Source organism: Salvelinus alpinus, chromosome 10, assembly GCF_045679555.1.
Source record: "Salvelinus alpinus chromosome 10, SLU_Salpinus.1, whole genome shotgun sequence".
Lineage (NCBI taxonomy): Eukaryota > Metazoa > Chordata > Actinopteri > Salmoniformes > Salmonidae > Salvelinus > Salvelinus alpinus.
In genome coordinates, this window is record NC_092095.1 from 32,376,192 (window position 1) to 32,389,463 (window position 13,272).

At 41.5% G+C, this 13,272-nt stretch overlaps 1 protein-coding gene across 3 annotated transcripts in view; it reads right to left on the minus strand.

Moving 5' to 3' along the window:
- The window catches only part of LOC139531920 (anion exchange protein 2-like), a 99,342-nt gene that overhangs the window by 44,205 nt on the left and 41,865 nt on the right, over positions 1 to 13,272 (minus strand). For 2 of the 3 annotated variants that reach the window (XM_071328897.1, XM_071328896.1), the window contains exons 2-3: positions 10,459 to 10,512; positions 1,331 to 1,512 (exon numbers count right to left, since the gene is read on the minus strand). In XM_071328897.1, the coding sequence (XP_071184998.1) occupies positions 1,331 to 1,390 (60 nt within the window). In that variant the 5' untranslated portion in view covers positions 1,391 to 1,512; positions 10,459 to 10,512. Of the gene's footprint in view, positions 1 to 1,330; positions 1,513 to 10,458; positions 10,692 to 13,272 lie in introns of those variants that run through there. The other variant, XM_071328900.1, reaches the window with a different exon arrangement.

Here is a 13,272-nt window from a genome sequence, read left to right on the forward strand (position 1 = left end):
TACATTACCCATCTCATATGTATATACTGTACTCTATATCATCTACTGCATCTTGCCATCTTTATGCAATACATGTACCACTAGCCACTTTAAACTATGCCACTTTATGTTTACATACCCTACAGTACTCATCTCATACGTATATACCGTACTCTATACCATCTACTGCATCTGCCATGCCGTTCTGTACCACCACTCATTCATATATCTTTATGTACATATTCTTTATCCCTTTACACTTGTGTGTGTGTGTAAGGTAGTAGTGTGGAATTGTTAGGTTAGATTACTGTTGGTTATTACTGCATTGTCGGAACTAGAAGCACAAGCATTTCGCTACACTCGCATTAACATCTGCTAACCATGTGTATGTGACTAATAAAATTTGATTTGATTTGATTTGATTTATAAGGGTAGCAGGCACTTCTCAAATGGGGCACAAGGGAAATGGTTTGAAAAACATTTCATGTTTCAATACAGAAGTCAGAATTAATAAAAATATCCCTAAACCTGCCTGGAGTCAGGGGATTCAATCCCAGTGAGGGCATGGATTTGTATATACCCTGCTCTGAGAGGAACGGCACAATCCAAAAAACACACTCCCATTCCAAAACGCAGCGAACTGGAGAGGCTGACGAAGCAGAACTCTAGCATAGAGAGAATGTGCGTCACGTGTACAAAGAAACAAGGACGTTTGGCAGTCAGAGATCAGATGAAATCCTTTCTGGCAGAGGACCACTGCAGTTTTATGAGAATATTCAATTAGCATAAACTAACACAATATAAAGTCAGGAGCAATAATATATCAATGTACAGTACCAGTCAAAAGTTAGGACACACTCATTCAATGGTTTTTCTTCATTTGTACTATTTTCTACATTGTAGAATAATAGTGAACACATCAAAACGATTAAATAATACATATGGAATCATGTAGGAACCAAAAAAAGTGTCAGACAAATGCCATGAGCGTGCAAAGCTGTCATTAACGCAAAGGTGGCTACTTTGAAGAATCTCAAATACATTTTGATTTGTTTAACCCTTTATTGGTTACTCATGATTCCATATGTGTTATTTCATAGTGTTGATGTCTCCACTATTATTCTAAAATGTAGAAAATAGTAAAAATAAAGAAAAACCCTTGAATGAGTGTGTCCTAACTTTTGACCGGAACTGTATATTGACACGCAATTTCTTACTGATGTCATTGATTGTCAAATCACAGGTCTCTTGATGTCTATGTTTGTTTGCATTGTGTGGCAAACGTTTGTTAGGATGATCTGATTGGGCTGACTTACTGAACTTGTATCACAGCGTGAATGAATGGACTTACGATGTGGATGACTGATGCCAAGGCGTCTGTAACATTGCTGGGTTCATTGGGGTTGCTCATGGCTCCTCTCCTCTGTGGAATGGGTGCTGGTGCTGTCTGGATAGCTAACAGGTTTAGGGAACGGTGTGGCTTCAGCCCTTCTCTTTCTCACTCGGACTCAGACAGCTTTTGGGCAGCATAACCTGGGAAAGACAGAAAGATGTAAGTGCATCTTAAAACAAACCTTTACATATATATATTTATTTAAATGTGTCATTTAGCAGACGCTCTTATCCAGAGCGACTTGGGTTAGTGCATTCATCTGAAGATAGCTGGGTGAGACAACCACATAGTCATAGTAAGTACATTTTTCCTCAATAAAGATGCTGTCAGCAAAGTCAGTGCTAAACTCAATGAGTCATCTTGTTTTTACACAGCACAATAAAACTACTCTCGCAAAACGCAAAGGTCATGACGGCTTCCTTGTTTGGTTAGGAAGATGATAATTAATCTTTGATTCCTGTCTAAAGGCTGAGGTTGTCAGCACAGGCTCAGACTCAGGCACAGGGCCCCTAACCATGATTAGTCACGTGTCTGTTACTATGTCCCTGTCGGGGAGGACTCCAGTCCTACTGTAATTCCTCACCACCCCCAAGGTCATTACAACCACTGTCTGATAAGGGCCAGATAAGGACTTGCTACTGTGGAGAGGAGGCTGTGATAAGTGATGGCGCGTGACTGGAGCCACTCGCCCTACCCCTGCAGGAGGACCCATTCCTGCAGGTCAGGAGCCTTTGGGGACAGTAGAGGCAGACAGGAAGCAAGGACAGACAGGGCTGGTGGTGGTGCAGCACCAAGAGCTGTAACATCAAAGTCTGGTATGATCATTGTACTGCATAATATGCATTTTGATTGAGTCTTTGTACCCATTTCAAGATAACTGGCAGCCAACGTTAAACTAACTGATTGCGAGGAATCAGGTGCTGGTGCATGCTGTATAACCTACTCTGAATAATGTTTCCTAATATATTCCTGTTGAAGCGAACATCAACAGAAAGTTTTACCCTTTTCAATCCCTTTGATATTCCAGGTGGTCAATGGTTTCAGTTTACAGAGAACTTGGCGTGAGTCAAACATTGGCTCTGTGTGTGTCTCTGTTGAAGGAGAGATGCCGTTTCATTCATACAGCTATAGCAGAGGAGATCTGTACAACCCAAATGGAACCCTATTTTGTTTATAGCGCACTACTTTTGACTAAGACCCATAGAGCTCTAGTCAAAAGTAGTGCACTGCACTATAGTGGAAATAGGGTGGCTGTTCACGTTGGGCCATTCTAGACTCACCGTTAGAAACACTGCCTGTCCCGTCAAAGGCAGCCTAGTTTTCCTGGCAATCACTATCAAAGTGCTTCACTGAAGCCAGGGCATAATCATATCAATGACCTTGTTTGCAAGAGAGGTCCTTAAGAGGTAGCCTGGCTCATAACTTAGTACAGTCAACTACATAGAGATTAGGCCATGACGCGTGCTGTTGTTTGGAGGTTGTGGGCTGGAGAGAGAACAGTTTGTTAATTTTTTTAAATTCTCCCAATCATAAGTGGACTTCAAGAGGGACAAGGAAAGGGAGTGACATTAGGGGCCGTATGCATCAAGCGTCTCAGAGTAGGACAGCTGACTTAGGATCAGTTTTCCCTTTGATATCACAATGAATAAGATTGCATGAACAGGGGGGACCGGTCTAATCTTAGATCAACACTACTCCAAGACGCTTGATACATAAAGGCACAGGAATATGACTAATTCCATGTACCAGAGATCTTAAATGATCAACAAGTCAATTGCACTGAGACAAGACATCTTCTCTCAATGACACGTGACACACACACACCGCACAGTTGTAATTAGGAGACATGAGAAAATTGACTGTGTCAAACTGCACAATAAGAACCAAAAAACAGTTTTGATGCGCTTAAAATATGACTCTCAGTAAAACTAGACCCCTGCTGACTAAGGAAAGGGGAGCGATCAACAGTGGGATAAAGTTACAATTACAGTACACTGGGTTCCTGACCACACAACCATGGGAAACGGCTTATGCACCCCAGGGCAAGACTGTAATAACATCCATTATGATAAAAATATGAACACAGTAATAATACAAATAATACAAAGCCAAAAAAACTGAAATACAGCAATCACAATGAAAGGAAATCAATGTGGAGCCAAATTGCACAGTGGATGTATCCAGCCATGTCATAACTTCTTCAGGGATCTGATATTTTCAGCCTGCAATCAATCAGCCTTCCAGACTTTTGAATAAGAGACATTTATCATCCTAAGATTGAAAGGAGATGACTGTGGACTACAGGAAAAGGAGGACTGAGCACGCCTCCATTCTCATCGACGGGGCTGTAGTGGAGCAGGTTGAGTGAGAGTGTCAAGTTCCTTGGTGTCGACGTCACCAACAAACGAACATGGTCCAAGCACACCAAGAAAACCTATTCCCCCTCGGGAGACTGAAAAGATTTGGCATGGGTCGTCAGATCCTCAAAAGGTTCTACAGCTGCACCATCAAGAGCATCCTGACTGGTTGCGTCACTGCCTGGTATGGTAACTGCTTGGCCTCCGACCGCAAGAAACTACAGAGGGTAGTGCGTACTGCCTAGTACTTCACTGGGACCAATCTTCCTGCCATCCAGGACCTCTATACCAGGCGGTGTCAGAGGAAGGCCCTAAAAATTGTCAAAGACTCTAGCTACCCTAGTCATAGACTGTTCTCTCTGCTACCGCACGGCAAGCGGTACTGGAGCGCCAAGTCTAGGACCAAAAGGCTCCTTAACAGCTTCTACCCCCAAGCCATAAGACTCCTGAACATCTAATCAAATGGCTACCGAGACTATTTGCATTGCCCCCCCCCCCCTCTCGAATAGCAACAGGGCTACCTACACCTGTTGTATTCTGCGCAAGTGACAAATAAAATTTGATAACATAACCTCTGTCCCAGGCTTAACTGCTACTGCATTAACATAACCTGAAGAAATATAGGTTAAAGTGATAGTGCAAGATTCTGGCAATTATGGACAGACATTTTATGTTTCTGCGTCCAGTATGAAGGTAGAGGTAGTTTTGTGAGCCAATCAGCATGGGGAATTAACAACAGTCAAATGCTGGTAGATTTAGGCTGGCTTGTAGACATAGGCGGGTGGTCACACAGAGCATTTGGGAGCGGTTTAAATTTTTTTTATCCAAAGCCCACATGTAATTAAAAAAAAAAGTAATTTAAAAAAACATACATATATCTGAGTGTGTGTGTCATCTCGAAGAGAGAATCTCAACACTACAGTGGTGAAAGCGAGGTAGGGTACAGCATAGGTTCAATATCTGGTTCAAACAATAGAGAAAGATGGAGGCCTTGCCTGCTTGAAAAGGTATAGAACACATTAATATGTTGTTTTAACATGTACATGTATTTTAAAGAAATGTGGCTGATAAAAGATTTGAGTGGCTAATCACATTTGGGCATTAAATTTCCCACCCTGGAGCCAATGCTAACTAGCGTTAACGCAATGACTGGAAGTCTACCGGAACAGCTAGCATGCTAGCTTGCACTATCACTAGTCTATGATATGGCAATACAGGTGGATGAGGAGACCCTTTACATGAGTGAGCATTTCCTGCTTGAGGTTTGGTCATCTAGCCCTGTGGCCTCCTTTGCAGCCTTCTGCACCATTTCCCTTGCAGAGTGGAAGAGTACTGGCAAATAAAGCTATGTAAAGTCTTACATTTCTCTAATCTATGTTTAGTCAAGTCACCGGAGTTTCCACAATTCTGATGTCACCTTAAGTCACCTGGTACTCAATAAACCTTATGGTGACATAACTAACTCCTCATCAATGTCTGAGATTCCATTCTAATGCTATCACAAGACATCTACCTGCTTTCACAAAGCAAAATATGGATCAGTGCTGTAAAATTACAAAACAATTATTCAAATAGAGTATTAGAAATCAATATTAGTTACCTGGGTAGTTTGAATCTGACAGGAGACTTGAGAAGGTATTTACAACGTTATGACACCAGTGGCAGAGTTCCATGAAACAACTTAATTGCTTACTTCCATCAAGCAGTAGCAGCGCTCTACGCTGACCTTTTTTATAAGAAGCACGTGTGCGCCTAAATTGAAGGCTCACAAAGAAATTTAGGAGCACAATGAAACATATTTGAGGTAATAAAGCTAGAATCCTTCATTTTTCGAGGCGCACTGGTGCTCGCAAATATTTAGGTGCATATGCAATTAAAACGGTCGCACTTTAGAGCCCTGAGTTGTCCTATTTGATTCCCAACTTCCCACTCATACCAGTAAACTTCCAATGTCTCAGACATGGGAATCAAATAGCATCTGCGCTGTGTCCACTTAAATTTTGACAGAACAATAAGGACCTGCTCTGAAAACAGTCTCCATTAGAGTCAAATAATGCCCCCCTAGGGAAAGCTCACCACTTCATAAATAACTGCAGTTAAAACCCAAACATTTCGATTAGCATTTTGCCTCCTAGGCCTGTATGACTTGCACAGCATGACAGCTCTGTGAGATTATAAAGAACTTGGGTCACGCAATATGCAGTAAGCTATAGGCTAAGAGTACGCTTATAGCAAAGCCTAGCAGCTGATCAGTTTAGAGTGGTTATTGTAGTAGTACTGATATCTGCAAATGATTTAATATAACATGTAAAGTGAGTCTATACAGTCAGTACCACACAAGCTTATAAGAAGCTGTTGTAGGCTCAATCTACATGACAAGCCAATAACTCTTGGAAGCCTCAATTCAAGAGTGGTAGTAAAAACATGTTGTGTTGCAGTTGGAGATACAGTTTTAAGCCTTTAAATTGTGTGGCATAAAAGTATAGACCACAGATTACATACTGGCATACTTCAATCAAAGGCATCATTTCAGGAAAAGCAGTTCAATAAGAAATCTAACTGCCAATGAAAATGCCATTCCACAAATAGACACTCAATTATAATGTGGAAACCTCATCGTTGACACAACGTATACTTAAGATGATTTAAGATTTGACTTAGTCTATGCTTAGGCTATATTAGTGTATGCGACTCCTGTTTTAGGGACAGGGTTTATCTTTCTTGAAAACAACTTGTTTTTAGATGTGGTTTTGCAGGGTTAGCATAGAATATGTAGGGTATAGACTACATTACATCAGCATCGTGATAGCACTTCTGCTCAAGTGTGAGGTGTCCCTTAGATAAATCTTTAAGGCCAGCACCAACCTAACTCAAAATACACTGTGTTCATCTATGAAGCCTATGAATGACTAATTCACAGAATAGAGTTCATCAACTCCTATTTCTAATGATTGTGAGGCTCCAAGACACAGGAAAACGTGGACTAGAGGTCGACCAATTAAGATTTTTCAACGCCGATACCAATATAAATGACTGGAGGACCAAAAAAAGCTGATACCGATTAATCGGACGATATATATAGATAGATATATCAATTACAACAATAATGAATGAACAATTAACACTTACTTTAATATAATACATAAATAACATCTATTTAGTCTCAAATAAATAATGTTCAATTTGGTTTAAATAATGCAAAAACACAGTGTTTGAGAATAAAGTAAAAGTGCAATAATGTGCCATGTAAAAAAGCTAACGTTTAAGTTCCTTGCTCAGAACATGATAAAGCTGGTGGTTCAATATTCCCAGTTAAGAAGTTTCATGTTGTAGTTATTATAGGAATTATGACACGTTGACTATCTCTCTATACAATTTGTATTTCATATACCTTTGACTATTGGATGTTCTTATAGGCACTTTAGTATTGCCAGCCTAATCTCGGGAGTTGATAGGCTTGAAGTCATAAACAGCGCTGTGCTTCAAGCATTGATAAGAGCTACTGGCAAACGCAGCAAAGTGCTGTTTGAATGAATGCTTACGAGCATGCTGCTACCTACCGCCGCTCAGTCAGACTGCTCTATCAAATATCAAATCATAGACTTAATTATAATAAACACAGAAATACGAGCCTTTGGTAATTAATATGGTAAAATCTGAAAACTATAATTTCAAAAACAAAACGTTTATTCTTTCAGTGAAATACGAAACCGTTCCATATTTTATAGAACTGGTGGCAACCCTAAGTCTAAATATTTCTGTTACATTGCACAACCTTCAATGTTATGTCATAATTTTGTAAAATTCTGGCAAATGAATTAGTCACAGTTCGCAACGAGCCAGGCGGCCCAAACTGTTGCATATACCCTGACTCTGCTTGCACTAAACGCAAGAGAAGTGACAAAATTTCCCTAGTTAATATTGCCTGCTAACAGAATTTTTTAAAAACTAAATATGCAGTTGAAAAAATATATACTTCTGTGTATTGATTTTAAGAAAGGCATTGATGTTTATGGTTAGGTACATTTGTGCAAAGGCGAATGCGCTTTTGTTAAATCATCACCTGTTTGGCGAAGTTGAAGTAGGCTGTTATTCGATGATAAATTAACAGGCACCGCATTGATTATATGCAACGCAGGACAAGCTAGTTAACCTAGTAATATCATCAACCATGTGTAGTTAACTAGTGATTATGTGAAGATTGATTGTTTTTTATAAGATAAGTTTAATGCTAGCTGGCAACTTACCATGGCTCCTTGCAGCCACAAGGTCATTTTGACGCTGCACTCGCGTAACAGGTGGTCAGCCTGCCACGCAGTTTCCTCGTGGATTGCAATGTAATCGGTGTCCAAAAAGGCCGATTACCGATCGTTATGAAAACTTGAAATCGGCCCTAATTAATCGGCCATGCTGATTAATTGGTCGACCTCTAATGTGGACAACTCCAAACAAATGTCATGTTCCCTCAGATTTTCCCCAGTGGTGTAGACTATTCCTATTAGTCACCATAATCAACACTGAACAACTTATATACACGAGAGGAACCTTATCAAATACACTAAAGCAGGGCTGTCCATACTCATTTTGCCTGGCAGGCAGTGTTGTAGTGGAGGGTATAAGCCGTATACCTATTTTTTGTTGTTGTTGTAGGCATATACCGTATCAATTAATAAGGCTGATGGAAAAGATACAAATGTTTAGCTTAAAATGTTGATAAACTATTACTTCTTCACATTAAGCGCAGAAATGCAATTTGCGGAAAAACACCATTCTAAAATGCACACCACCGCACATGCGAGCGGTTTCATGGACAGAGATGGAAATATCCTTTACGAATTTTGAAATAGGGGAAATCTAAAGATGCAACAACTATCATAAGTTGCTAATATGACTAGGATAATGCATTTGGCTGCTAGACAATGAAACAAAGTTGATTTGAAAACCAACAGAACAGGAGAGCACATATGAGGAAGTCTCTACAAAATAATTGCCTCCACGTTTCTATGGTGGGATTTTGACTATAGGCTACTTTGAAGCAAGGTAAGACATGCCTCATAATATGACGTAAAACGTCCAAGTCTCAAACAATTATGGAACAGGAAAAATATAGCGATGCTAATGAAAGGCCTAACTGTCTTCTGGTAGATGGACAGGTTTTCCCAAAAACCTTCTCAATTAAATGTTAACTAGCTACAAAGTAGCCTATGCCTACCTGGCAGAATGATATGATTATTTGCACCAAACCAGTGGCCAATTGTTTTGCAAACTCCATCTCATGTGCGCTACAGAAACACAGCTAGCCAAACAACAGTGCTGCACAGTTGAATTAAAGGGTAACTACACAAAACAAAAATCAACATTTCTAGAATTTTCCCACACCTCAAGTGGTCACCTGAAGTGGTTTAAGCATTGTTGTGATCTTAAAACATCACATTTTGTTGTTATCCTATAAAATAAAAAAATGTGACGGAGCCAAAAAGCTGAAACCTGGAGTGAGTGTCATCGGAGACCTAAACGTCTGCAAGTCCACTCGGGGAAACTTAACTTTCAATTAATTGAATTACTTATCAGAATAGAGCACAACGCAACTCTAAACAAATTAACCTTGCTGTACGGTATTAAACTGAAATCACAACAACTCACATTGAATGAAGCAGACAAAAACCAAAAGATCCAAATCGAAGTAAATGGTTAAAAGTAACACGAAAACAGCCAAACAGGACAGGTTAGGTATCAACACTTCCAAAGCAAATGTAGCCTATGTAGCCTCATTTATCTATTTTAATAGTGGGCCTACTATTACCCTACTTGCACAGTACAGTTTGGGTTCGGCCAGACTGTGAAAGACCAAAATGGGATTCATCACTTTAGGTAATTCAGAGTGCATCTTACTGTTTTTCATAGCATCTTTCACACAGAGCGCCTTTCCTGGACTTTGATGCTACCTGACTGTCTAGCGAAGAGATTGTATTGTAAGTCCATTATAATAAAAAAAAAAAGGTTTTATATCAAACCACCTGCCGGTTGCATTGAATCAGCTCGCAGGCAGGATCTGGCCCACGGGCCTTACGTTTGACACCCCTGCACTAAAAGGTACAGACAGACTACAGAAGAAAAACCTAAAATGTAGCCTAGGTACCAACTGACTACACTTACTGACCATGAATGAACTAGACAGGGAAGTTTTCAGAAAGTGAAAAGAAATGCACAAACCTCCAATAGAGCAAACAAAGAACTCTGAGGGAAGCAAATGCATTTATCATGAACTCAAAATGCCATTTAGCAACCCATGCGTGTTGCTGAAAACAAGTTCATAAAGAGTCTATTTCGGGCTTTATACGACTGTGGCGGAGTGTTTGTTGGAGCCACTTAACTAGAAGAGCACAAACAGCGCAGACTGGAATATGATAGGAAATTAGGATCATTTTTCTGGAGTGAGTGTCATCAGAGACCTAAACCTCTGCAGGTCCACTAGGTGAAACTTTACTCTCAATTCATTGAATTACTTAGAGCACAACGCAACTCTAACCAAATGAACCTTGCTGTACGGTATTAAACTGAAATCACAAAAACTCACATTGAATGAAGCAGGCAAGATCCAAATTGAAGTAAATGGTTAAAAGTAACATGAAAACAGCCTAACAGGACAGGTATCAAAACTTCCAAAGCTTCCAACAAGTCACCACCGAGACTGTAGAGAGAGACAACTTCAAAAACCTTATACTGTACCTTGGTGTGCCTCCTGCAGGGGAGCCTGACATTGTAGTGCAAAGCTGAACGCCGCTGTGAGGGGAGACCAGGAACCGGACAAAGTGAAGGAAAGAAAAAGAAAAGCGTGAGACAAAAAGACAGACAGAAAGCAAGCTGCAATTAGAGAGGCTTTCTGTGTGGCTTTACTGGCCGTGGTGGGCTCCTAGCCTAGTTTATTGTTCCCCCAGATGCTCCCTCTCACACTAACAGTCACAGACTGATAAATGCAGCCTTCCTCCTCAGGATTATGTTTCCTCCTGCAGCCCGCTGACAAGTAGCCATGTGACTGGAGTCAGTGACGACTTGTCCGAAGCCTCTGAGTCAGAGGCGTCGGACAAGCACACAGACACACTTTTTTTAGACGCAATTGAACAGGCCTATAGCTTATGAACTGGACACAAAACACAATCAACTAAAGTATAAATATTATACCTCAATCTGGAATTTTACAAAAGAAACAGATAACACTTATTTCCTTGTAATAGAACAAGGCCAAAGTGATGGAGTCGTGTAGCTAATCTTGTGTGATGAAAACCTTCACCTCCAGCGTCAAAGTAGCAACACAGCCATAATGTGTGGTGATAACTATCCCACCAGAATAATACAGGATAATGTGACTCTGGATTAGGAAATACCTCAGCCTTACAAGATATCATTTTTATGACCTCATCAATAGATTAATGCAGGGAAGCAGTCCACCAATCTTCAGATGTTAATCCAATCCAAGATGGCGTAGCAGTCGGCTGTGTCTTTGTCCTGTCTGTCCCGTGTAAATAGTATTCGTATTTTTCGTATACATTTCGTATATATTTTAATTTCACTTTCCATCTAGGAACTGAATATACATTCCTACATTCCGCCTCACCCAATGTGGTACGGACCTGCTATTTTTTTATACTTTAGAACCGTAACCCCAATCAGAAGCTAGCCAGATAACTAGCTACTAGCTAGTAGTCAGTTAGCCACTGCTGCGGTCTTCGCCCTTAACTCGGACACAGCCAGCTTCAATACCGGGCCAATACCTGCCAGTCTGCAAGCGCGATATCAACCCAGAGCATATAGGACTGCTTTTTCTCTACCACATCACCGGATTCCTGACGCAAGCTCTGGACAATTACACCGTATTATCACAGCTAGCTAGCTGCAACCGAGTGGCTACTACTGGCTAACACCTCTGTCCCGAAGCAAGCACCAGTTAGCCTTGAGCTAGCCTCGAGCTAGGCCCATCTGCCGGCTAGCCGAAGAGGTCTACCAGCGAATTCTTGGGCTACAATACCTCTTTTGCCAAATTGGACTGGACCTTTTTTTTGCCGACACAGAGCCCTGCCAATCCATCACAACTGGTCTAAATCAGCTACAAGCTAATTTAGCCATTTTTTTGCCGCTGCTAGTAGCTTTTACCTTCTGCACAGACACCAGCCCTGTTATTAGCCTGGATATTACTCACCAATTTACCAGCATCGGACTGTCTCTCGACAACAACGCCGGATTCCTGCCGTAATCCCTGAGCCACTACTTCTGATCCTCACAGCTAGCTTGCAGCTAGCGCAGTTAGCGCCACTGCCACGAAGCTAGCACCAGTTAGCAAACACAATTCTACAATTCACAACCTCTCTTTCGCCATTCGGCTTGGATTCTCTGGATTCTCTGTCGACACGACCACGTCTGAGCAGACCCCCTCCGTCTGAGCAGACCACCCCCGGGCTACTAACTTTAAACGCCGCGTGCTAGCTTAGTGGAGGCCTCCCTGCTCCATCTACGGCTGCCCCCTGGACACTATGATCACTTGGCTACATAGCTGATGCATGCTTGACTGTCCATTAATTCACGGTACTCCATTCTGTTTATTTGTGTTTTATCTGTCGACTCTGTGCTTTAACTCAGGATCTGTGTGTAGTTAATCCGACCCTCTTTGCCTAGTCGTCGCCATTTTTACCTGTTGTTGCTGTGTTAGACTAGTACCCTGTTATTGCTGCTGTTATCTTACCTGTTGTTTTAGCTAGCTCTCCCAATCAAGACCTGCAATCACTTTATGCCTTATTGTATGTCTCTCTCAAATATCAATATGCCTTGCATACTGTTGTTCAGGCTAGTTTTCATTATCATTGTTTTGGTTTGCAATGGACCCTGTAGTTCCACTCTCCGTACCTCTGATACCCCCTTTGTCCCACCCCCCACACATGCGGTGACCTCACCCATTGAGACCAGCATGTCCAGAGATACAACCTCTCTTATCATCACCCAGTGCCTGGGCTTGCCTCCGCTGTACCCGCGCCCCTCCATACCCCTGTCTGCACATTATGCCCAGAATCTATTCTACCACGCCCATAAATCTGCTCCTTTTATTCTTTGTCCCCAACGCTCTAGGCGACCAGTTTTGATAGCCTTTAGCCGCACCCTCATCCTACTACTCCTCTGTTCCTCGGGTGATGTGGAGGTAAACCCAGGCCCTGCATGTCCCCAGTCACCCTCATTTGTTGACTTCTGTGATCGAAAAAGCCTTGGCCTCATGCATGTCAACATCAGAAGCCTCCTCCCTAAGTTTGCCTTACTCACCGCTTTAGCACACTCTGCCAATCCTGATGTCCTTGCCGTGTCCGAATCCTGGCTTAGGAAGGCCACCAATAATTCTGAGATTTCCATACCCAACTATAACACTTTCCGTCAAGATAGAACTGCCAAAGGGGGAGGAGTTGCAATCTACTGCAGAGATAGCCTGCAAAGTTCTGTCATACTTTCCAGGTCTATGCCCAAACAGTTCGAACTTCTAATTTTAAAAATTAATCTCTCCAG